Source organism: Chamaea fasciata, unplaced genomic scaffold (genome assembly GCF_029207755.1).
Source record: "Chamaea fasciata isolate MVZ Bird 193981 ecotype frontalis unplaced genomic scaffold, bChaFas1.0.hap1 SCAF_7, whole genome shotgun sequence".
Taxonomy (NCBI): domain Eukaryota; kingdom Metazoa; phylum Chordata; class Aves; order Passeriformes; family Sylviidae; genus Chamaea; species Chamaea fasciata.
The window spans coordinates 42,762,077-42,788,482 of NW_027094092.1; the positions used below are offsets into that span (position 1 = coordinate 42,762,077).

Sequence of the window (26,406 nt, forward strand, 5' to 3'; positions counted from 1 at the left end):
GCTGCCCAGACTTGGACTGAGCCACAGTGGCTTACCTCGGGGTGTTGGGGAGTGGCTGTCTCTTTTAAGATTGTCCAAAAAATAAAAAGGTCAAACATTTTCTCAAATTGTTCTTTCCATCAATGCATATTTGTATATATCCTTGCATGCCTATACAACACACACAAATGTTTATTATAGACAATAGTTAAACATGATCCTATTAGAGCATTTTTTTTATTGGAGGTATTTGAAGTACTTTATGGATGTAAATTTAAATGTAATATGTGCATGACTGTGCAGACAGGTAAGGACTACTTAGGTGAACAGGCTAGTCAATGCCACTGAAAAATTGTCTGTTGTCCTTTTCTCAGCTAAACATGGAATCAGCTGAGGTAGTCAACTCTTACACCCAATTTTGAGATCCAACTGGTTTACAATGCGCCAATTTCTGCATGGAGTTCAATCCTGAAAACCAGTGAGACTTGTGATTCATTGAGGCTGCTTGGTGCAGCAGGTCGGTGGTCCAGGCAAGAACCTAGCAGTGACCACTAGAGAGCAACAGTCCCTTCACTTCTGAGAATCCAAGGAGTGTAAGCACACAGCTAAGTGCCTTGCTGTTCCAATCTGTGGTTCATTTCTCCAGGTAGGACCCATACCACGCACCCCAATTTACCAAGCCAAATGTCAGTCATCTCACAGTTTCATCATGCTGTGTCTGCTGGCCCTGAACAATTTGAGAGCTGATTTTGACAATGTGGTTCAGATCCAAATCTAATTGTATTTGTTCAAAAGCCTTCCAGTCTTTCATAATATTCATATTAATTTTTACAGTATTTGTTCCTTTGTTCCCAAGATCAGTATTTGTAGACTGGGACTCCCCAAATCACTTTTTTTTTTTGCATAGTTCCTGACTTGCCACAGGGCTTCATGAGGTATTAGCACACATTTTTCTCTGCTGAGATTGTAACTTCAGCATATCCCATTTTGCCACCAGCCCTCCCCTGGGTGTTCCCCTTGCATCATCACTTGCTGACAGCCACGGCAAAGGGTACCTGTAACAGTTTGGGCAAAAATAATGAAACCAACCTGCTGACTGCTGCAGTGAGAAACAAGGATTGGATAAAAGGGAGATGGGCACAGGGGATGCCATAGCAGCTGAATTCTTAATCTGAGTTGAAAACTGTCTGCAGTTTTGCTTTTCTTTTGGTTGACGTGAAGTCAGAACTCTGCTACTCTGCCTGCATCTGTGCACTGACACAAGGTTTTCCCACTTCATTCCCTTTCAATCTGAGTACTCTGTATTAGTAAAATTGCTGACCATGCCCTGACAAATTTGTTTGCTTCCACAGAGGAGCTGAGCTCTCCTTTTCAGTCCTACATCAGGAAAACCTTTACAAAAGAGGCTCCCAATTTAAGAAGTTACTTTCAGCTGTATGCAGCCTGTATTCAGCCTTTTCCTTCAGAAGCTCTTTAGGCTGAGCTGACTAAAGTTTATCTACAGCCCCTGGAGTAGTAACAACTGGGAGGCTGCAAAAGGCCCTCAACCAGGGAAGGACTAGTCTGCGCAGACCTCCTGAGCCCCAGCATGCGTCTGCCACTTGTTGAAGTACCCCAGTGCTACTGAAGGCAGTACTACAGTCACCCCTGTCCATTAGGCTTTGCTGTCCCATTATTCAGAGTTAAGAAAGACACCTTTCACAGCTAGTGTATAAAATACTATTCCAATTACTTTTTTATATACAGCAGTTGCTGTTAGGATTCTGATACTGTGAGTAAAAGGGCAGGAGTTTTTTCTGGGACTGGTGCACTTCATGTTTCAGACACATCTGCTGTGACCCACACCTGCACCTAAGCTGAAAAAGTGGGCTGCTCCTCCATCTTTTGCTTCATTTCCAGCTGACCTTCAGCACTCTTTGTCTTAAAACTTTACAACATATCTTGACTAGTCAGGGTGAGCAATCATGGCAACTAAGAGTACTGAAAGAAAACGTTTTTTTTCCTCTCCAAATTGTGCTATCTCATTCTAGTGATGTCTTTTGCTTGCGTACACGTTGCACTGCCACTCTGACTTCCCCATCTCTTATAGGGTGTTATTTTGGCTTATCTCTAAGGAATAGACTACTGCCAAGGAACTTTGAGCTCCTTGGTTTAGATTTTTTTTTCTCTTTCTTTTTAAAAACATTATGCATATTAGCAAGCTATCAGGGTTAATAAAATCCTACCTTCCCAATTTTATACGTTAATTTCCAAAAGTGACTGAGTATATGAATTGTAGCAAAAAACCTGTTAGTACTAGCAGCCCCTGAATCTTAACTTTTGTTTTTTTTTCCTGGCTGACTGATTTACTCTTAAATAACAAATATGAGGCATCATACCTTGTGTAGTTTCATTTTCTGATACTGGAAAATGGTTGACTTACTGTCAGTTTTACTGAGCTCAGAGCAATACTCTGAACAGCCCTCATGATGAGTATCTGATTTTATTTGGCCAAAAGAAGTGCTCAGCTCTTCAGTCTGATACAAGGAATGCTTTTGAGAAAAACAACAGACTGAAGTGAGTCTAACTGACTCTGAGAAAAGTGGAAATATGGATGAAATTATACATGGCTTACTGAACTCTGAAAGAACACAGAGAATCATAGCAGAGGACTCTACATACTTTAGACCTTATACTTGCTTTGCAAACAAATATTTCGATCACAGGAAGATACCACCTTTTCATGTACTCCTGGTTTTCGTGGTCAAAGAAGAGACCACTGAGCAGGGGCTTCAATCCTCAATTACTTTTTTTCAGGATGGATTTGTTCAAATGCTGGGCCATCTTCCTTATTATGTTAGTACTACTCCAAACTGTTATATGGCTCAAGCTATAGGCCTGCTCCATTTCCTTTGCAATCTATTGTTCAATCTGTATGATGAAATGAAGTAATCTCTTTTCTGTATGTAGTCCCATTACTTGTAATTGATGTTGTCCTTTATTCCATTCAAAATATTCCCTTTCCTCCTCTGAATTCAAGACCTCTGTTTTATCAGAACATACAGCACATACAACTTCAGTTTCACAGTGAAAATGTGGATATGCTGTTTCATCTTAACATTTATTTAAATTTCCACGTAGTTTCAACAAAACATGACATCCCGTTTCAACTGATGTAAAGAAAAATAATAAACCACTTCTATGAAGTTAGCCAGTGTATAGACTTATTTTACAAAATAAGAAGGTAGGAGCATGTTACAAAATAATAATTAAACCAAACAATGTCAACAGTGCAAAGAATGAATTGCAAGTAGGAAACAAAGAGAGAGGGAGGGAGGGTAGGACGGATGGGAGGATGGATGGCTGAAAGTGTGAGGGGTGACTGGCTGACTGAAAAGAACAGGAACATTAGGAACAGCTGTGCACGTTATCACACGAAATTTTTTATCTTGGACAATGCATGATTTAACTCTAGTGGCAGAAGAAGGTAACTACTTCATAAGTGATCTCTGTGTGCTGCAAATTCTTGTGCTGGTCAGTTCTAAGATTAATACAGCTATGCACACAAACTGCTAAGAGTCACTGAAAGAAATTTTTCACCATCTGGAACACAGGTGACCTACCAAGGACTTGATTAGTGCACTGAAGGGCCTAGGAAATTTCTGAGAATTTTATGCAAGCAAAAGAGCAAGCACCTCCAGGCTGAACTTTATACACCTTTTCCACTTGCTTTCATGCTCTTTTGCATGCAATTGCTGTCTGTCCCGGGAGGTGACTGTTCAAGAGGGAGTTTTAGCAGCTACTAAATAATGTAGACAGGCACTGGACATCCTATCAAGTAACTGTCAGCCAGCAACTCAGTAGAGAAGGAAAATAATTTCTGCAGTGTTTGTAATGATACTGCTATATGTGACTTCTTCATAGGATGACTAAATTTAAATCTAAATAAAAGAAAGAATGAAAATAACATCAGTCAGTTTTAGTATTTCTCAGCTGAACTCACCCATTTTCCTTTTCTAGCAGAGTGTCCATAGTTAATAAATGTAAGAGACATTAACTAAAATAAGCTCAGCTGCCTGGAGATATTGTTCATCTTTACCCCTTGTGATTAAAGACACTTTATGTTTCTGGGCAAAATTCCATACAGTATCTCAAGTCTTACCACAGTACAAATATTAAAACCATACTGAGAAATAGAAAGGGGACTGAAAGTGAGAATCGCTTCAGGGAGTAAACGTCTGCTTACCTTGAAGGCACATTTCCTGCATGGAGTCTTTGAGTACTACAAAGCTTTCAAATATACCAAAGGACAGTGATTGCATCTTCCTCGAAAGAAGGAGTAATCTGAAACTAGTCAGAGAGATTTCTCTGCATGATTAAAAAAAATCATCCCCGCTACAGGCACTGCTTGTATCTAAATATTTTCTGCTACTTTCAAACTCACAAACTTCTCAGATCTTTTCCCTTCACTCCAATCCACGGTCTGTTTAAATTACTACTATACTCACATGGGTGAAGAGTATATGTACATAAAGTACGTATTTAACAGTGCGTAACACTGAAAAATTGGAACTATTTAAACAATAAAAATCAGTGGAGACCTCAGTAAGGACAGTTAGGATCCCAGTGTTCAAATTCTCAATGCTCCTAATGGTGCTGGACTGAAAAAAGAATTGAGACACCTGGTGACACCAACAATAGAGTTTCTAAAGATGTTGGTTATTAGCACTCTTTTGAAAAATCAAACCACTTACTCCAGTCCTTAGGAAAGAGGATCTTTTGAAACTCTGACTGAGGTTTTCATCCTAAACTCTTGAAATTTCAGTGGCAGGTACATCTAAAACCACTCTCCAGAGATGAGAATGGATTAAAATAGCTTTCATATAAACCAAAACACTTTTCCAGTTTTGCCTGCATAAATTCATGATGACTAGAAGAAATACTTCTGTGTACAACTACACTAGAAAGATGAGAGTTAGGTTTTATCATTCATTATGAATTATAAAAAAAGAAATCAGTGATGAAGTGGTGAGGAAATTAAGTAAGTCCATAAAGTTCCAATATGTTTATCTTTCAGCTACCGGAACACAGACTGTTCCGTGGCACAAGTATGATAGAGGCTGAAGAGTTTAACAATCCATCAGCAAAGGAAAATCGTATTCCTTTTATTTTCTCCCCTCTTAAGGTGTACAGCATAACTTTGCTAACTTGTATTACATATTTGTGTTTCCATGAGCTGAGCATAAATAGGCAAAAAACATCAGACACTGAGCCTGCAGGTCAGAATAGAAAATCTCCGTTTCTTTCACAAAACATTCTCATATTTCCTTAGTAACATCTCAGCACTGCTTCAGCTTGGTTTTGATTTCCTGATGGTGGGATTTCAGAAACTGTACATTAGGAGCTGCAGTGAAAAGCAAGAAGACCACCCAGAAATTCTTCGACTGCTTTTGAACAGGAGTGAATTTTGTAGAGGAGTTGCCATGCAATTCATCACAGCCAACCTGTGCCAGAACTGAGAATCAGTCACAAATTCAGCCCCGTGTTCTCAGATATTTCACAACCTATACAAGTTATCATTAATAATATCAGAAATTTTAATCCATTGATTTAAAAATTCTTTATAAAAGTTAATAGTATTCTTCCATTTACAGAGAGATGTTGCAAATGCTTAGTATTAACTGGTGTGCTCCAAGGAGCATCCTGGGCCCAGAAAGGCTACCTGCAATGGAGTATTACAAGCTTGTTAGTGAATCCTAGAAGGACTGAGACTTTACATATTTGAAACTGGTGTACCTGTGTACGTATGTGTCACTAGGGTTATGCAAGCTTGAAATGTAGGTGCATATAAAAAAGGCATTTTTAAGTTCCCTACAATTTATTTTAAATTCTACCACTACCAGTTAAAGACTCAATGAAATTAATTTCATTATTTATTTGGGATTTTAACATTGTAGTAATTTTTATAGGAGTCACAGTGAAAGTGGTAAATCAAGAATGTATTTTTTTATATTAAATGTAAAATGAAATAAATTTATAAAAAAACTTTCATTTTAAATCATTGTTTTTAAATTACATTGCCAAAGTTTTCCAAATGTGTATTTTATAGTCAGTAGTAACCTTTCAAAAGATAAATGATTTAATAAATTACTTTACATTTAACATTACGAGACAAAATATTACACAAGCTACAGAAACAACTAAAAATGGGTACTTTTAACACTGTTTTCTCTGAAAATATGTGTAAATGACAGATTTATGTCTTCTGCATTTTTATTTAGAAAAAGGTTTTAAGACTTCCTATTACTTCCAGTTAAGTGGGGATAAAAAACATCTTCGTGATAGAAGCTTGTTAATTTTTGGAAGGAGATTTTGGGGCCCAGTTAATGGGAGTATTATAAAGATACAAGTTACTGATAAGGTAGGTTCAAGATAGAACATGAAAATAATATTTTGCTGGACAGACTTCCAAGGATTTTCAGGAAAACAAACAACATTTTCTGTTAAAGTAATTGTGTTCTGACATTTTCAATAACCACCCATTTTACCCATCCAAGAAAACGTACAAAAACCCCCGAAACCCAAAACTAAACCCCCATGTTCTTCCCTTAAATACCTTTCTAGGCAGGAATGATCTAATCTCAGCAAAGTCCCTCTGGTATCTCCACTATTGTAACACACATTCCCTACTGCTAGCAGCCACGACCATGTTCAGTCAAGATACCAGAACGGCTCAGACTACAAAGTAAAAATTTTAAGAAATTGCAGAGGCTTTCTTGTGCAAACCCCATGAAAATGTGCACAGTGACATGCTGTCATTTGAGGGATGAGACAGGAAGGGCTGAACAGAGGAACAGCTCTGTGATCAGCTGTCCTGTCTCTAGTTCATCTACTTAAACACACAGACCATTCTCTTTGTTTAAGATGCAGAGTGTGTTGATTCTCCAGAGTGATGCTCAGGGTTTTCACTCTGTGGACCATTTCAGAAAAGAGATTTTATATAATTTTTCACTTGATCCTCCCTGAATTTTATTTGGCAGTTCAGAAGGAAGCAATTCAGTCAATGGCCAAAACAAAAGGCATTGAAACAAAATGTTTAATGTGGGAGGGCAAGAGTGTGAGATAAAGGCTGTTTTCTGGTGTGGCTGCGATGGTTGCCCGACCATATTTGAGTGCAGAACCTAAATGGTGAAAAGGCAGAAAAGGCAGGCTTGACTGTACAACTGTACTTTATACCATTCTAGCAAAAGCACATGGATCGCCTCCAAACAAACTACTGACCACATTCTTCTCAAAGTATGGATCATCACAAAGAAAAAAAAACTATACTCTTCAAAGCATTATTTTAAAAGTAGCAGTCCCGAATTTTTTTTTTAAAAATACCCAACCCTTGCAAGTCCTTTCTTCCAGGTCTGTTAATTTGACCACCCCTCCTGGGGCTTGCAGACTGCTCTTCCTTTACTGTGTAGCACATTCATTGACATTTGCAGTATTTTCTCCCTTCAGATCTTCATTCAAGCTTTTTTTCTGCTCTATTTCGACCTGGTAGAAGAAAAAGAGGAAGAAAATTTGTAATGAGGAAGGAAAACAAAAAATTCACACATCTTCCTCAGTGGTGGTTCTTGTGCTCAGGTGAAGAAACTCTTGGTGAACTGAAAAGGTTGTGAGGAAAAATAGACTGAAGATCAGGGGAAATCGGATTTTATTTTGTAAGGATTTTCAGTCTAATCTAAGCAGTTCTACAATTTAGCAGTGTCATGAAATGATTTCCAGAAGAGATAATGTCATGCAGAGAACTCACATGATTTTATATTCATTACTATTCCCAGTTGTACTCTGAATACAAACCCAGAACCAAATCTGCAGATGATAGGTGGCCTCCTACATGACAGCACAAAACCAGCCTTAATTATAAATTCTGCAAAGACTGATTTATAAAGCAAAGAGGTTTTTTAAATGATCTCGAGTTTGAAGGGACCTATAAGGATTGTCAAATCCAACTCCCTACTTCTTGAAGCGGTGTCTAACACTACCCCAAATATCAGCACACTCCCTGCTGTCCTCAGGCTCAGAGGTGCTTTGGCCTACAGATACAAATTTGTATTGGAACAGGGCCAAGGGGATCTATCTTTGGGTTCTAGATTTCCACATCTCTGAAAACTCAGGAATAATCCAATGTTTTAATTCTTAAAAAGGATACTTAGGAAGATCAAATACCATCTCCAGGGAATTTAAGAAACTACTACGAATATAATTACAATTACCAGTAAAAATATTTGCAATGAGTCTTTTCAGAACCTCTTACCACTGCTCTCAAAAAAGGCAAGGTAGCATGCCAATTTCTCTGCAGCTAAAACGCAAATTTACTGAGATATTTTGACAGATATATACATAGTGCACTTTCCTATCTGCTCCTCTCCTTAGGGCACGCAGAAGGAAGAAATATTTAAGTGGAGAAACAACGTGATTCTTTTGTCTGCAGTAGGACTCCCACGGTAGCACACCTACTATGAAGAGCAGCAAAACTCCCTGTTCAAGCTCTTCATATCAGCTAATCCCCAGGAGCTGGCTTTGTGCATGCTCTTCCATAGGCAACTGCCAGCAAATTTATTCCATCTTTGCTGAGGGATAATCCACTGCTTATTTGCCATGAATCAATAGCTGCATATGGGTAGCTACTGCACACAGCCTGGCATGTGCCAAATTCCCACCTCTTTTGTCCACGGTACTTTATTTGTCTGCCCACACTTTTCAAGACAATGAAGCATGCAAAGTGACCATGGTGATCAGCTCTGCTCTGTTTCACCTTGTAACTGTAGTGTGCTGAATAGTTGACCCACTTCCTCACATCGGTCTTGTCCTCGACAGAGATGGACCGAACAGTGGCTTTGGACGCAGAAGTGGTGGGCATGTCAAATTCCACTTCTACATAGCGGACAAAACTGGAAGGCACTTCCCGATCAGAGCCAAGCTCTAGGTGACAGAAAAAGCAGTGAGGATGGCCAGAAGCTGGAAAAAAGAGAGTGAACAATCATGAGAGTTGTGTCAGATGAATCAAAACACAATGCCTAGGAGAAAGCAGCATCACAAAGCTGCAGGAAACTGAGAACCTCCCTAGGTTAACTAGTTCATAGCAAGAGTCTTACCTGCTTCAATGCAGTTCAAGTTACCAAAGGAATGAAACAAAATACAAAGAGGATTGCTAATCATTCTAGTTTGCTTTTACTGGGTGAAAATATAAGAAGTAAATCAAGCACAGTAGGGTAAAGGTATTTGTCATCTTTTGATTCCCTCAGAGTTTGTCACATTCTAAGTACATTGTGGCACATCCTTCTGAAATGTTATGAAATTATAGTAAGGAAAGGAGAAATTTGGAAATATTTGATGTTTATTTGAAATTGTTATCCATCTTTTTAGCAGAAGAAAACGTACTGGACAAGGTTAAATAACTTTCCAGTGTTAAAAAAGCAAATTCGTGTAAAGCTTCAGAATAACCATTTATTCCTCACTTGAACCCATGACAAGGTGGCTAGTCATTAAGGATGGCAAGGAGAGGAGGTGAAGTTTAGCTCTGTCATATGTAAATGACCCTTGTTATTTTTTTCTTTGTTTTTCTGGATAGCAGTGATGTTTAAAAATTAAAGTAGGGACTTCCAGTCAAACTACGTTGGCTTTTTCTCTGACTGCTGCCAACTCCTTAAACTCTTGAGCAAGTAACTTAATGTCTCTGCCTCAGTTTCTCTATTTGCAAAATGAGGATGAAAGCCTTCACAGCTACACAGGGCTTTCTGATTGGAAGGATCCTATTATCAATGTATGTGTAAATGAATGTATAAGTAAATGAATGGAATCATTGCCTGCCTTTATTATAGGCTTTAGGATTCCTGAATACTCATTCAGTGGGAAAGTTCTTCTCCATACAGGTCAGCAAGGTCTACAGCACAGAGACAAGGAAGGAGGAATGCAGGCAGAGTAAAGAGAACTGGGTGGGGAAAGCCCAGAAGCTCCCACTGGGAAAAGCAGGGATACACCTGCTTAGCCCAAAGTCAGCCTTGTTAAACTGAAGCCTGAAAAGCAAGATGTGGGATTTTGAAACATGACTTGTCCCAATAGGACAAAATTAGGCAGTCTTTAGAGGGCTTAGGAATTGCTACATCCCACTTGACCTCTGAAACAGAGCTGGGAAAAAATTCTACTCGGTGTAAGTCTGGGTAAGAATTTCACCTAGAGTCAGACTCATATTTCAAAACAGTCTAGCCAAAGTTCCCTCACTGCTGGAGCTAATGTGTGTGCAGCTAATCCAGTGAGAGGCTGTGCAGTTCAGCAGAGACCAGGGATATGCAGTACCACAGCTGGAGCCAAGATATGAATGAATGGGTGCAGTATCAAGCAGAAACAGAAGCTCAAATTTTGCAAGCATTAAAATACGTCTGCTTTTCATCAGGATTAATTATCCCAAGCAGAGTACTGACTCATTTGCACTGGTTCTAGAGCAAGCCAGGATCTCTGCTCGACAGCCCTTCCTGGCTTTCCATACATGAACAAGCTTTTTCTGGATCAAAAACTCTGGTGCACAGCAGACCTTCCTGGTGGGGGCCCACCACAGGGAGCAGCAGCCCCAGGAGCTCTCAGGGAGATCACTGTGCCCTCCAGCACTGCAGTGCTTCTGCTTCTGGCCACTTCTTGAGCTTGGCTGTGGTGGGCACAGCTGTGGTGGCAGTGCAACTCAGCATCTGCCATGGGGCCCCTGGGTGACACAGCACTGCTCTCTGGTACTGCATTATGAAGATGCCTAAAACTGGCTCCAAAACTCTGTGATCAGCACTCAGTATTGGCAACCAACCCCCAGTCTCAGACTCCCCATCCATTCATATCACTTTCCTCACACTGTATCACTTTTAGTAGACTCCTCATTGTAATCCTTACTCATCTGCTTTGATATGCTTTTCCTCTCTAGTTTGCTGTGGGTTGCTCCCTCCTTCAGACTGGAGCACACCAGCAGCCCAGGAAGAGTGGCTCAGTGCTCTGGTGCAGGCCACATCCACAGCTGCAGAACGTTCAGCTTGTGTTGTGACACTCTTGTGCTGCCATGTGCTCAGCTGCTTTTGGGGCAGGTATGTGTGAAGGTATCACTAGGAAGTGTTTAACTGGGCTTGAGCACACTGCATGCCAGGTGCTTTGGAGAGCTGAGCTTTTAAACTCTTCATAATTTCAACTGGACACTTGGTAACAACCCTCCCCCCCATCCCCCCCAAAAAATTATGTAAATTATTAATTTAAACCAGCTCAGTGTGGTAGATAACAAGGTGAACAGATTAAGAAAGCAACTCCTCCACTGAAGCTATTGCAAAATTACCAAGCCCAGCAGTATTCATTACTGTCCTGGGCATGAAGCTCATGAGACACCACCTCTAGATTGTTCAACAGGCTCATTCAGAGCTCTTTCTCTAATGGACAGGTACCCTTCTTAGTAAAATCAGCAGGAATCAACACACTGCTTTTGTTTTGCACCTCTTGTTTCCTTGAGCTATTACCAGTTTGTTCTGATAATCAAGGATCTGATAATTCATATGCATGCAAGTGTAACTGTGACTGGGGAGAATCTGTTCCAAATGACTCAGGACACTCCAAATGTCCCAACATGTTTGGATTTAAAGATATAATTTACTTCAGAAAGCATTCCAGGCAGCATGCCTGGGATCTACAGCCAAACTAGAGAAAAGTTCCAATCCAGATCCAAGGCTCTGCATAGATGTTACATCCCTGCTTCACAGAAAGAGCATTTTCCCACGATCAATGTCTATTTGGATGCTTCCCTAGTATTCTACTGGTGGATTAAAAAAAGAAAAGAACATGTGAAGCCCAGCCAGCAGCAACTGGAATAGTAAACAGCCTGCAAATAGGCGTTCTTCATCAACTCTTTTGTTCATACAAATTTTAAATATGATACAGGCAATGAAGTTTACTAAGCTGTAAAACTGGACAAATATTTGCTATTTGGATTCCAGTTGTGTGCTCAGTAGAATCTAGTCCATATTTTTTCCTTAGGTGAAGTCATAGTCAGAGTATGCACTGTCCCTCATCTGTCATATGTTTTTCAATGTTCAGTCATAAGCAGATAATTTGGCCACAAAATAATACGGACAGTGCTGATAACACTGTCTCCTAGACTTAGAGTGCAGAGGGCCCCATCCCATTAGAAAGCACAGAAAGAAAAAAGAAAAAAATTAGGTAAGAGTGCAAAGCTGCTGAAATAATTTTTAACAATCTGAGTTCTTAGGATGCTACAACCTGCATACAAGCAGTGAGCTTCAGTAGGGACACACTCTCCTGTGGATGGCAGGGCTGGGGGTCATGCCCCTCACCTCTACACAGAGACTGCACCAGTCCACATTCAGGGAATGGAGTGAAGCACAGGAGGTCCAGCTGGCTATCTGCAGACCTCTGGAGTTCTGGGATTGTGTTTGCAAGGGACTATGTGTCAGAGCACACACTGTGGATGAACAAAAAGTCCCAAATTGTCTACCCACATGTGTACTCCTGTGAGCACGTCTGGCAGACAGGCACATGTGCTGGAGCACCCATGAAATGCATGTGTCCCAGGTGGTGTGGACGTGTTGTGTGGCCTCTCGTGGAGTTGGAGCTGCAGGCTGTGGTCACCTGCAGCACTTCCCTCAGCTCCAATGTGATGCCATTACTTTTCTCCTGCTCTGGAGTTCCAGGCATCACAGGAGTTCATTAGCAGGCCAGATAATTACAGAAGACCAAGAGTGGTCTTAAGGTGAGTTACCGGTATCACAGTAAGAGAGCATAAAGTGTGAGTCAGTGGAGTAGTTTTATGTTTAGTGCTTGAGAACTGCATCATTTATAATGACTTTGCAAATACATGAAGTTGGGTAATTATAAGACTTGTGGATACGGCTGGATACAGCCAAACATGCACAAGGCTGGCAGTTAGATCCCACATGAGTATCACTTGGACAAAAGCGTATGTTGTCCATCAGGCAAATCTAAGGAGGAGTGGGAATGAATGCTTCTGAGTACCACTTATATACCTCTTTGTTTGCCATATACTTTGAGAAAGGAAAACCATGGGATGAAGTTCCACCAATAAACAGAAATAGTCCCTGAAGGGCAAGGTCAGATTTAAACTACATTTGGCCTGCCCTGTCATCACTTTGGGATTCCCTCCCTCTCACATACCTCATGTGTCTTGGCCAAGACAGTGCTTCCAAGGCTCTTCCTTTCCCTGAAATTACATCTGATCTGACCGGAGGGGTGAGGACACTCTTCCTCTCAGGATGTAAACAAATACCAACTGCCCTGCGTTTTGCATGATGACACTGATGGATAGATGCTCTGTGGCAGGGGTCCAACAGCAGCAACAAATCTGTAATGTATTTCCTTCCCCCTGTCACAGTGTATACACAATAAAGAGTCACAATGGGAAAGAAGGAAACAAGAGGCACAGATCAATATCTCCCTCAGAGTAGCAACAGGTAAGGCAGCATCACCTTGCAGGAGGCAGTAGAGAGAAGCTTTGCCTCTTCTCCTGGTTTGCTACTGGCATGTTTTGTGATTGTGTAAAAGTCTGAGGGCTTTCGTTTCCTCAGCTGTGATGCCTATATGGTACACTGAGATCTTTGGAGAGAAGATGCCACAGAAGGCCCAATTTCACAGCATCTCATTCCCAGAGCTTGTGCAGATGGCATATTGAGATTTTCTTCACAAGCATGTTATTGCTCATAAACAGCCTGGGGTTAATTTTTCATTGCTACATTTCTCTTAAGTTCCCAAGCTCTGTCTTCTTACAGCTCAGTCTACGGGAAACCTGGAGCCTTCCCTTCTGGTCAGTGATATCCCTCTGAATTTGTAACTGGTGGTGTAAACTTGTGTCCTTGGGCTGAAACGTGAACCAAAAGATTAGGACACTTGGATGACTGTTTTGCTGACACTGTAACTCAAACTCAGGAAAAACATATAGACAGTGCCAAATCTGGTAGCACAATGAACTTTCCTTCAGGGAACACTGAATATAGAAACCCTCCCAGTCAGCCAGATGCATTACTACAGCTTTAATACCGAAAAGTCCATCTCATTTGCAAAAAGCTATTCCAGATCAGAGAGGTCAAGAAGTAGAATTCACGACAAATAAAAATAAACTTGAGTTGTCAGCTTTATTGTGCACCATGGGTGACAGGCAGCAAATAAAATGCCTGGCAGAAATGGCCAAAGGGAGCAGTAGCTTGCCTACATTATTTTAATGTTTAATTACGACCATGTTACTAGAAATACAAAGACCTGGGATAGAAATACCAAGTGGGTTTCACGTAAGTATTCTCTCTTCAGGTTTAAGCTGTAATTCCCTGTCTGCACTGATTACAGAAACATAGCCACAAAATGGCGTTTGGAAATTTCTGTTGGTTTTTTTTTTTTTTAATGGTTGAGCAATGTCTTCTGTTCTCTTACAATCACCATTTCAGATAATTCAGGGGCATTAACTGTGGCATAAGCATTGCAATATAGGGCACTGGACCAGTACACTTGGCAATGCATGGAAAAGATATCACATTTGCTGGAGGTACAGCAATTTATCTGATCCTGTCATTCAGTCCCATAGCACAGAATCTTGCTTTTGCAAGTTATGTGAAAAAGTGGTGCTTACAATAACAGTCCTGAGCACACAGATGTTTGATGCCTAGGTTTCATAATCAGACAATCACAGAACCATTTATTGGAAAATATCTTTAAAATCATCAAGTCCAACCACTAACCTAGCATGAATCTAGTCTACTACTAAACCATTTCCCTAAGTACTACCTCTTTTAAATACCTCCAAGCTAAAACAGAACACATATTTTTGCATCCAGAAAACCTAAAACTGGTTTTATCATTAGCTATATTTGTAGTATACGTAAAACTATTACTATGAAGGGTCAGACAAATACTTCATGCAACCAACTTATGCTCTTTGGTATACTACAGAGGATGATATATCTATCACCATTTAAACTCAGTATTTCCTATCTTTCAAAATATATTACTCATTTTAGTCTATTCCTGCAGAGATGGTATGTGCCACTCACCTGAGTTTTTGTCAGGCAGTCGGTTTATCCTCCATACGATGGAATTAAAGGCATGCTCATATTTGGCAGTTCCCAAAGTTACTCTCATTACTGGCTCAGAACCAGACAGACTGGTTGATCCAAAAGTGGCTCCCTTGTTCACCTTGGCTTTCAAAGATTTCTCCCCCAGGACACTCTCCCTGCGGAAGTTCTTCACCCACTCACGCGGCACGGGGTAGCGGATCATCACGTTCTCACACGGGACCTGAGTTAAAGGGTCATGATTGGAGGAGAACCCCGTGGACATCATCAGCCAGCTCTGCACCTCCACCTCAGCACCATTGATACTGGCAGCTGTCCTCAGAGTAAAAGGCAAAGTTTTCTCAGCAAAGACAGTCCTGAATCTCATCAGTTCAAACCGACATGCATCCAAGGGGTTGAACAGGATAATACGGGAGTTATTAAACATATCCTCATCCACACATGAATGGAACCGGCAGCTGTATAATTTAATCCACTTAGTGGTAGTAGTGGGCATAATATCCTGCCTTGCAACTATTTCATTCCCTTTGATCAGGATATCATTAAGGCCCAGCCTGCACTCTGCCAGGCCAGAAAGGAAGCTGAGAACATAGATATGAGTCAGCACACTGTGCTGGAGAATCACACTATCTCCCTTGGCCAAGATGCCATGAAACTCATCCCTGACATCCACAGTGATTTCTTCTTCTTGATAATTCAGTCCCACTGTGCTCAGATCTGTTGATGAAGCTGGCAAGTTCATCAGTGTGTCTTGCACAGCAGTGATGAAGCTAAGGAAGTCTTCATAATCTGTAGTCCCAAGCTTGATAATTTGCTCTCTCTCTGCAGTGTGTGCAATGGCTGGCTTAGGCTGATATTTCTTCTTCTCCTTGTACGTTGTGCGATCCAACCGCACGCTGTGTATCCTTCCATTCTCATCATAGTTCTGCAGTTTGCGCTCTGAAATCTCATGATTGATTTCAAGTTTGAGTTCCCGAAAAGGCTTCTCTAGTCCCTTCTCATAAAAAAGCTGTATATATCCACTGTCCGTCAGCTTGACATATATTGGTCCCCAGTGCCTGGATGACATAATGTTCTTCTTCTCAGGGATCCTCAGCATCATTGGCCATCCATCCTTAGGCTGAGCTGGTGCCAGGTTAGATACATCTGCATCCAGATCATATGGCATCATGGGGTCATCATCAGGCAAGGTAGGACTGCTCACACAATCTGGGTCTCCAATCTGGAGCTGTTTGAGCTGCTCTACAGCATCTGTATGGGTTACAGTTTTGTTTGCCTCATGGAAACTGATGGTATCAGGCTCTTGATGGAGAAAAATGAGAGAGTCTCTTTGGCTTTTGCCTGGAGCACTGGAGACAGAAGAGCTTTTGGAACGCCTCTCTCGCTCCTCAAAGAATGAGCTGAATGGATTGATGGGTGAAGGTTGGACATCTCGAAGAGATTCATCCAGAAAGGGATTAGTAGCACTCCATGGTGGTGTTTCAACAGAAGGCAACTTGGTTAAAGAGGAGAGATCTAGTTTTTGAATTTTGGAGAGGTCTCCCAATGTGCTTTTAGGACGTTCTCTTTTCTTTAAGGATGTAGTGAAATTAAAGTTAACATCTGGAGCTTGTGTTTCTGCAAGCGGGGTATCTGTTTTCAAGGGAGAAAGGCTCTGTGGTGAAAAACTGACTTCATTGTCATCAAAAGTCACCCAGCTGGGAAAGCGAACTGTGGTTGGGGTAGATGAATGGCCATTCATGGAGGTGTTGTTCAGCTGCCAGTTGACAGCCTCCATATCTATCTCTTCATCTTCCTGGAGAGACGAGGAATTGTCTTTAAAAAAAGAGGGGAGGGGAGGAAATTTCAGCTAATTATTCTGAAGTTACCTAGTTCTCTCCTCAAAAAAACCCCAGTCTGCACACTCAAGGAAGGCCTATTCATATGTTGGGCAAGAATAAGATTGTCAAAAGACTTGGCTAAAATGCTGAGGAGTCAGACAGGAATTAATTAAGAGATACGCAGTTGAATATAGAGAAGGAATCCAGAAAGAAATATTAAAGGAATGACAGTAATGATTGTACTGATCTCATCCCAACATAATGTCTTAAAGAAGAAACCACATATCACGGTGATTTTTTAAAACTTCCCCCTCTAAACTTTCAGGATGCATTTCTTCTCTACAGTTATCTTTTGTTATTTGCCTAGAATGTTCCCTCACTCTTGTTATCATTTTCTTCCCTCTTCCAACCCCATACCTTTTGCTCTAGAGGATAATCCAGTAGGAAGAGCAATGAGCATTGAGGAAGAGCTCCAATCTGTCCCCACGTACTTGTCTGTGTATTTGCCGTTACCACAAAAGCACGTGGGTTATGGTTACAGCACTGTAAAAGGTGCCTAGGTGTGATTTTTCCCCAGGATGTGTTCAGTAAAGAGACTCTTTGTTGTACCCATTGTGCAAGAGTTTGACAGTCTTTGGATGTCTCTGAAACATCTCTTGGAGAAGCTGTGATCTAGAGATACATATTAGGATAAGGAAAAACGTGGTTTGCACTTGTGTTGTGGAAGCTGTCCTCATCCTCTCTCATGACAGGGCACCTTTGACTGCTATTTTCCTAGTCTCAGGCTCTGCCAAGACACTTTGTAGAAAACTGTGCGCTATTTCAGTCCCAGCTCTTCCCAGGATTGCTGCAGTGGTAATAAGGTATTTTCCAAAATGAGCACTAATGCTCAGTGTTGAGAAATTTAATGTCTTCCCATTTTCTTCCTTACTGAGTGCTGCACTCTGAATGAATCAGAGTGCTCCTAAAAATGAGCAGCCAGCATGAAATTATACTCTTTAGCTGCACCATGTTTGCTCTACATGATACAGTGCTGCTGGCATTTGTGCTTTTTGCTTCTCCCAGACAGCCCACATTTTACACAAGTCACTGTTCTTCAGTACAAGCGATAAGTAAATGTAAAATGAAGCACTGTGGTACAACTGTGCACCTGTGATTTGAACATAATTTACAACAACAACAACAACAAACCATTTTAAGTCATTATTTAAATTGCCATCAGTTCCCAAAGAAGATGAGCTTGATTTTCATTCTGCCTCAACCATAACAGAAAATTTGAATTTTAATTTCAGCTACCATTTAAAAAATGAAATAGGGAATATTCATGCTAGCCAGAGTGCTGCCACGAGCTCATTATACTGTCTTGGCTAACTTGATATTCTGGCCCTCTCATTCTCATTGGCATACTCAGCAATATGTAAGTTTGCCCAACCTTCTGATCTAAGGACAAAATACATCAACCAAGTTTTAAGGGTTATTACAGTTGAGAATTATATATGAAGGTAAATGATACCAATTTATTTTTCAAGCCACAGTAATAAAAAACAATAGCAAGAACAGATAGCTTTTACAGACTACCCATACATTGCAAAGTGTATATGAACAGAAGTGCCTTTGTCTCAGTTTCTCAGATTTTCTTCTCTACCCTGTCATCTCACTCCCAGCTTTGCAAAGTGCCTGTCTGTAGCTCCTGCTACTGGTCACGCCACACGGTGCAATGGTGGATTCTTCATCTGCTAAGTATTGCCACAAGGCTACAAACATATTTGGGGGTGGGGGAACAGCAACCCAACTGACTATTATCCACAATCACACCCTGAGTGAAAAAGTAATAAAGAATGCAGGAAGAATAATCTGACATTGTTCTAAAACTCAGTCCACACCAATATGCTGTCTATGCTGTCTCATGTCTTTCCAGGACTTTGGTCATCCAGCATGTATCACCTAGAAGCAAAGGTTTTATGATATTTCCAGGAAAACACTGCCTGTTTCTTTTAGGACTTCTAAAATTCCAGCGTTTATAAGATCTGGGTTGCTTAAGAGCAGACCATCTCTTCTCTGCCTGCAATTACAACTTCCTTTTGATGAGGAAAGAAAGCTTTGGTTCTCTTTAATGTATCATCTTTTTATTTTTCTTTTTGGCTAAACCACAACTACTTTGGCCAAAACCATCAGGCAGTATCATGTTACTTGTGCCTGGGGGAAAGGCAGCCATCCAACTGCTAAAGGACATTGATACTGCAAAGTGTTTGTCATCAAAACTGTGCCATGGAAGTAGGAAGATGATCTGAGGGTATTAAGAACCTTTCAAAAAAGAAAGGGAGAGAACAACTTTCAGAAAGGGACCTGAGCAAATACCTGAATTTTCAAATTTCTGAATACTCATCCATTTTGCCTATTGAGAGAAATTAGCCCAGGGCTTCATGGCATGACTGCTCCTGTTACATGAATATATTAATTTACATATAATTCAGATAGCTCTTTGAACTTTAGTCTGTAATAAAGGCATACCCTTAACATGTCACACCTTCCAAAGGGGTCCTGACTTCCCTGATGTAGTCTACACCAGTCCCTCAGACAAAGCAAGCACTGCTAAGATTTCTGTTGGCATTGCTGGATCTCTTCTAGGACTCTACATACAGTTCACCAGACACTGGTATACAGACTTGGTCTTTAAAGATCAGCAAGGTCATGAGGATGCCAGCAACAAAACCTGTGGTGTCTGTACAAGCAATCATAGAAAAGCAGAAAATGCAGATAGACAGAATCTGGAAGAAATCAAGGACCAGACTGCTGTGCAGTTATGTCTCTGTGACAAAGGTCATACTACCACACAGTTTCCATGACATTCATATCTGGTCATTTTCTTGCTTTTCTGTATCCATGTCAATACTACTGTGACTGTGCACATTTTTTTGGGGCAGTCTGTCATGTTTCTGATCTTACCAAGAGAGATGGTGTAATGTAAAATGCATTTAAAGTGAGTGGGTCATCACTTAGAAGTGATATAACCGGACTCCTATTTCCAGCCTTGACAACAACCTCATATGTGGCTCTGGGAAAACATCACCATCACATCACATCACATCACAGCTTCTGGTTCTCTTCCCACTCTTTTCTAATTTCTGACTATAACAGTGTTACATGTGGAACACTGCTCCTCTGTACCTCAGTATCCAGCACATTTCTAGGATTCACAAAGAACACAGTGTAAGTGGGTAAATTCCACAGAAGTGGATATAAACCTACAAACTGATTCAATTAATAGTTCTGTTGCATCTATGCACTTGAAAAGACTTTCAAGTTTAGTACAAGATATGAAGCCAGGCCTGTTTTTGTCAGCTTTCCTTTTATCACAGCTCTGTTAATGGTAGAAGGTCAAACCTATTACTGCTGCAGACAGCAGTATAAACATACAGTAGAAAAGTGCAGGGAAACCAGTTACAAGAGTATATAGCTCAAAGCAAAGAAGACTTCTTGTCAACAGGAGGGTACTACCTGCTTATTCTGCATGGAAGAAATCCCTGTGAGGACAGCAGTTATTTCATCTAGATGCTTCCTAGGTACCTTTGCTATCAATTAGTGTGTAGCAACATGAAGAAATGCCCCCACAACCTGGTAAAACAGATTTTGGAGACAGAAGAAGAGGCATCCACCTTGCCTCAAGAAGATTACAGAGGGCAGTCGGAAAATCCCAAACCTCTTGGCCACCAACACTCAACAGGTTGCAAGATAGATTAGAAAGCATTCCTCAGACTTTTGAGAGTCTCTGCAAATTCCGGCATGTAGAAGAAGTGACTGCTCACACAGGCCATGCCCTCTACTCTTGCTACTGAAAGCATCACTTGCAAAAATTTAACAGCAATTTAGTTCTCCAACATGCTGAACTGTTAGCACAAAAGTTAGGTTTTATGGCACAGCTAAGAGACATTTCAAAATCACCACAGACTAAACAAGCAGCAGGAGAAGGTGCAAGATGAAAGACATCACAGATCTGATCTCTGTGGTTTCCTCTTATTCATTCTCCTCCCACTTGCCTGACTTCTCAGGTCATGTTGAATGGATTCATCCTTAGGTAACTTTTCAATTCATAACACTCTGCCAAATCACAGCATCTCTTTGAACACATTTGTCTAAATTTAGGCCACGTAAATCTGACCTGCATAAACCTAGTGTAGTTGCATCCCAAATCCATACTACAGTAGTACTGCATAGACTGTTCCCAGCAGTGGCTTAGTGACTACTTAAATACAATGACTATTGCTTGGTTAACTATTGCAAATTCTTAAGTCCTAAAAGAAGTTAAATTGTCAAAAGAAGTTAAATCATCTGAAGCTACAAAGAAGTTATATAACGGAGCTTCCAGATCTATTTAAAACACAATGAATTTCATCTAGGTTCAATTAATTCATCCCCATGAGTCTCTATAAGAACTGCTATATTTCATTTTAAATCTAAGCCATCATGCAGATACTAAACTGAAGATGAAATACAAGAAAATGATTACTCAGCCTTCACAGCTGGGTTGCAGCAGCCCTCATACTGCAAGAAAAGTGATGAAAAGGACAGTCCTCTATGTACTATCTTAAAAGACCCTAGAAGTTTTTGCTGACTTTTTCCATTTATGTTTTGACTTTTTCTAACAATTATCTCTCTTACACAGAAGTCTGTGCTTATGGGAAGGAAGGACTACTGTAGTTCAGGCATTTGTGCTTACAGTGCTTCATTGCCTGGAATTATTTGCCTTGTCTCTCTTCCACTCACACCACCTTGATGCTTGGAGAAGGAAAAGGGCACCTTCCCAACAAATGAGACTGAACTAACCATTCCGACACTGGCTTCACACTACTAGAAGACTGGTAGTTGCAGCTGTAAGTCTCATTGCACTATGCTATGGAAGCTATCAATCATTTTCCTCTTCTCCATTTATCGTTATTCAACTGGGCAACTAATTAATTCAGTCAGAGCCCTTTTACTCTTCCTTGAATAAAGAAAATGTTCAAGATAACAAAATTAGTTTGCAATGTAGAACTTTCTTGTGTGATTTAATTTAAAAATACTCAATGTTTTCATTGTGTTATGTTTATTGAGTAGTTAAAACTCTGGTTCATAAAAAAAAATCCACACCCCCAGCATGTCAGATACGGTATGGAATAACTGAAGAAGTATTTCAGCAATTCATAGTCTGTGTACAGTGAACTCTCCTTTCTCTTGTACAGATCTTGGCTACAGCCACAGTTTTCTAAAAGTTTCTTATGTGCTCTGCAGTCTGTACTATGCAGTGCCCTAAGAAATCAGAACATATCTGGCTAGTCTTAAGACAAAACCAAGCATCTGTAACACACGGTGCACAAAACTGATAAATTAGATTTGTGCAGAAGATATCCATATTCATAAAATGTTCTTTCCAGATCTACTGCTTAGTTTTCAGTCTGTAAACACTTAGAAGTTAGTGTACTAATACTCCAAAAGAATTACAGCCAAGAACAAGCACACAGCCTATCCAAAAATCACCAGAACATTGGAACAAAGAGAGATAGATAGCTTTGAAGTATAAGTGCCTGTGTCTCTTCATATCAATTTATCATTTGAACAGTAGACTCCAAATTAGATAGAGTTCATGCAGGTAATGCACAAGGTTGCCGGTGTCTTGAATAAACTGTTACCATCTTTACATCAGGCAGGAATTAGGTATTAGAGGCAGTTACTTTTAAAAGTTATAAAATTCTCCTAGTCATAGCTGGAAAACATTTCATACTTCAAGTAAAAGCATTGTTTATCACTTAAACAAACCTTGTTTTGTTGGGTTTTTTTTAGTAAAGATGGCTACTCTAAAAAAAAATTGAAGTAAATACTTTTTGTTCTCTTTACAAAGAGAACAAAAAGTACTCACTTTATACTAAAGAGAGAACTAAAGTACTCACTCCTTACAAAAGAGTGGAGTTCTTCTCTTGTGCAACACAATGGTAGTGACTGGGTCCCAGAACTATTACAGAAAAAGAGGCAGTTTGATTTAGCCTATTTGAGAGGCACAAATCATGGGAAAGCTCCTGAAGATCAGTTCATGTGTTTCTATTAGCCGGCCAGAAGGTGGTACATTAACACTGATATAACTGGAAAAAGTGTTTAAGATTTTTACAAGATTTAGACAAGACTATGCCTGTTCAAAGAATTCACATGCTACATGTGACATAACACTGTTTGTTTATAATTAGAGCCAAGTTGTGAACAGATCTCACGTAAGTGGTGGAGAAAAGATTAAAACCTCCTTCTTCCACCTGAGAACTTGTTTCTATTAAACAAGTAGGTATATTCATAAAGTAAATGTCTTAGCAAGCAAGCATACCTACATGATTCATTACAAAGCACCTTCGTTTCTACCCCTGAAGACATGGCACAGATATGACTGACATATTTTTACCACTATGTCATCTAACCGTGTTCTCAGCAAGGTGTGCTCAGCCCAGAGGTTACCAAGACAGTGACTACACCCTAGACTTAGTCATTGTTACTGCCACGGGAATACTTACACTCCCAGTTTGGGTAGGCACGACAAAGCCCATGTGTGAAGGAACAGAGCAGAGCTGGGAAACACCAAGCTGAACCTGTTTCAGCAGAGAGATCAATAAGAGAATGAGAGATTCTCTGCAGAAGAATGAATCACACTACTTCATCTTTCATCCAAAAGGAGAACAAGGAGCAAATGAGAAGAACAAGAAGAGATGCACAACATTTTTCAAAAGCGGTTCCTTTAAAGGTACTTTGGTAAAGATACATTGAGACAGTTTTCCTCAATGTACTTTGGACTTTGCTCCTCCCCACAGATGTCTGCCTCCCTCTCTGATTTTAATCCACAGTACATACAACATATCCTTCAATAGTGGAACTGCTACTGAGATGAGACTATTGATCTCATGAAGAAATGAGAGTGAATAAGAAAAGAGAAATGTGTCTGCAAGCCCAGGATGCTTCATGAAGTTGGTATTTGGCAAGCAGAATAAATCTGTAGCCAGCCCTGTAAATGGAAAGACAATCCCTATTCATCTTGGAAGAACTGATGACCATCCATTGAACAAGCTCTATTTTGCAAAAGGCAATCACATAAATCTCTTATACACAGACAATATGTTACTCCATTATGCCATAACTTTTCAAGCAATATATGATGGACAAGTAACAAAATACAGAGGTTTGCAGACCTTGTTCGTTTTGTCTAGAGTACTTGAGGTAATACCACATGGAACAAGTGGATACTTGCAGTTCCAGACTGCAGGTAGAAATGTAGGCAGCACTGGATCCACTCAAAATCTGGGATCCTACTGACCAGCATAACCTTTCACAGCAAAGCAACACACTATGGTCTCATGCATTGAGTTATGGATTCAAATGGCTGCTGCAGTACTGCAAAGGCGTAGGGTCTGGCCCTGCTTAATAAATGTGAGAAATGTTCCCATAGCCGTAGGAAAATCCAAGGCAGGAGACCATCATGTGTGTTAAGGGGCTGAAACACTCGGGGTTTACTATTGCCAGTCCCTCAGTTCAGAAACTGTACTGATAGTGACCACAAACAGTAACATCAGCTGATGACAATTTGGTAGTCAGGGCAAAATAACTGGTTCTCTGATTCCTAGGTGGGCAGTTCATGCATGGCTGAAGTGTCACCCCAGCTATCTGCTCAGTCTTGAGCTGATTCTTTAGCAAGAAAAGACAAGTCAGTACACAGGGATGTTGAATAAGCCCATACCAGTGTTCAATCCATTGCTTACAAAAAAAACCACTGTGCATCATTTAGAAAGAGACAGGATAGTTCACATCTTCAAAATGCACTACTGCAAACACTTCTGGCTCCTCACAACATTTAAAAATAGTAGCACTAACTTCCTCATTCCTGTGCCCAAGGCATTTCCCAGGATCAAGTTTTATATCGTATCAAGTCAGCAGCTCACATCCTGTCTGCCAGATATGTCTGCATATCTCAGCTCATGCGGTCAAGAGGTAATCTCATATTTATACACTCACTACCTTTACCCTGAGCAATACCAAAATGATTTACAAGTTACGACACTGCTGATATTTAAAACAAACCCAAAGACCCATTTAGAAATTTCTAGTGTAAGATTCTGTGGAAACTTCAATTTCAGATATGTATTTTAATAATTTAGTTACCTGGTGAACTGTGAAAACAAGTATGTTTCATAGACAACACAGCTGATACATAGCTATAAATTATGGAAGATAGCAGCGCTCAACTTTTGCCTAATGCTAATACTTTTCACCCCTGTAGCTTATTATGCAAACATTTTCTGTTTAAAACGCAGAGAAGACCATGTAACTGCATGAGAGTAGCCAGTTTGGCCTGTTCTTCTTGACTCAAAGCATATGTGAGCTCCAGGCTACGGGGAAGTTTTATGAGCTAACAGGTGAGGTGCTCAATACAAAGGTGAGAAGAGCTGTAACAAAGCCATGTGTATCTGAATTTGGTTTTTTTTAATTTTTGGAGGGATTTTTGACACAAAACACAAAGCACTGAAGGTAACTGGCTGAAAATAGTGTGCGAAAACAGAAAGGACAGCCTGATCTACATGCAATGCCTGACCCACACAGATATCACTGAAGATACACCTGCCAGCTCAATACCCACACCCTCAATAAAAATATTAATTAAAGGTGCCTGAGAAGCAGGATGATGCAAAGGATATGACACAGGAATGGGCTGCAAAAGTCTTAGGTGCTAATCTGAACCATGTGACCGTCTAAATGACCTTCAGCTAGCAATTTATGGCCTCTGCTCCACAAGTTTTCTCTCTGTAGCAAAGCAAAAACACTGTTGTAATGGGAAGTGCTAATGGTTGTTGTCATGTGTGTTTGATAAATAGGCTATCATAAGTGATGTGAAAGCTTGTGGGTTTTCTAGGAACCATACAGGATAAAGGGAATAAGCAAGGAAGCTCCTGCAGGGAATAAATCAATTATAGAGAGTAAAAGCTGTGGCCCTTGGCTGAGCAAGACTTATGTGTCAAGGTAGTTCTTTGTGCACTGGCCATTGCAAGCAAGTGTATCTGGATGAAAATGAAGAGATAGGTGGAGAAACTGGAGTAAACAGCTAAGGTTCAATGCCTACATACCAGACTGGCTGTGAACTGCAAGGAGAAATGCAGGGCTTTTGCTTCTTCTTGTTTGTTCCTCCCATAGGCTGAGAAACAGGATACTGTCCACACTATTTAGAGGCAAGAAGATTTCACCAAAAAATACTGGAGGCAAGTGAAAAAGGCTTACCAAGACCTTGGAAAGCAAATCCATCCAGGAACAGATCATGAAATGAGCTTCTTACAGTCAGATAGGCACCACTTTATTTGGTTATTGTTCTGTTACTGTCTTCAAAATTCATGTTGGGCTGTTGCTAAGGTGGTTGCAGGGTTGAGTCAGGATGCTGCATTGCCGGTTTTCACCTCCTGAGGTCTTTAAAGATGTGTTTTGGATGTATGTTGAGCACAACAATTTAGAGAGACAGAATATAATAG

The 26,406-nt window shown here is 40.4% G+C and overlaps 1 protein-coding gene across 1 annotated transcript in view; it reads right to left on the bottom strand.

The window, feature by feature from the left end:
• Positions 1–3,052: 3,052 nt before the first annotated feature.
• Positions 3,053–26,406, bottom strand: part of STON2 (stonin 2) — a 73,796-nt gene continuing 50,442 nt past the window's right edge. Inside the window, exons 5-7 of the mRNA XM_066188606.1 lie at positions 15,045–16,880; positions 8,765–8,967; positions 3,053–7,500 (exon numbers count right to left, since the gene is read on the bottom strand). Of these exons, the coding sequence (XP_066044703.1) occupies positions 7,417–7,500; positions 8,765–8,967; positions 15,045–16,880 (2,123 nt within the window). The 3' untranslated portion in view covers positions 3,053–7,416. The remainder of the gene's footprint in view (positions 7,501–8,764; positions 8,968–15,044; positions 16,881–26,406) is intronic.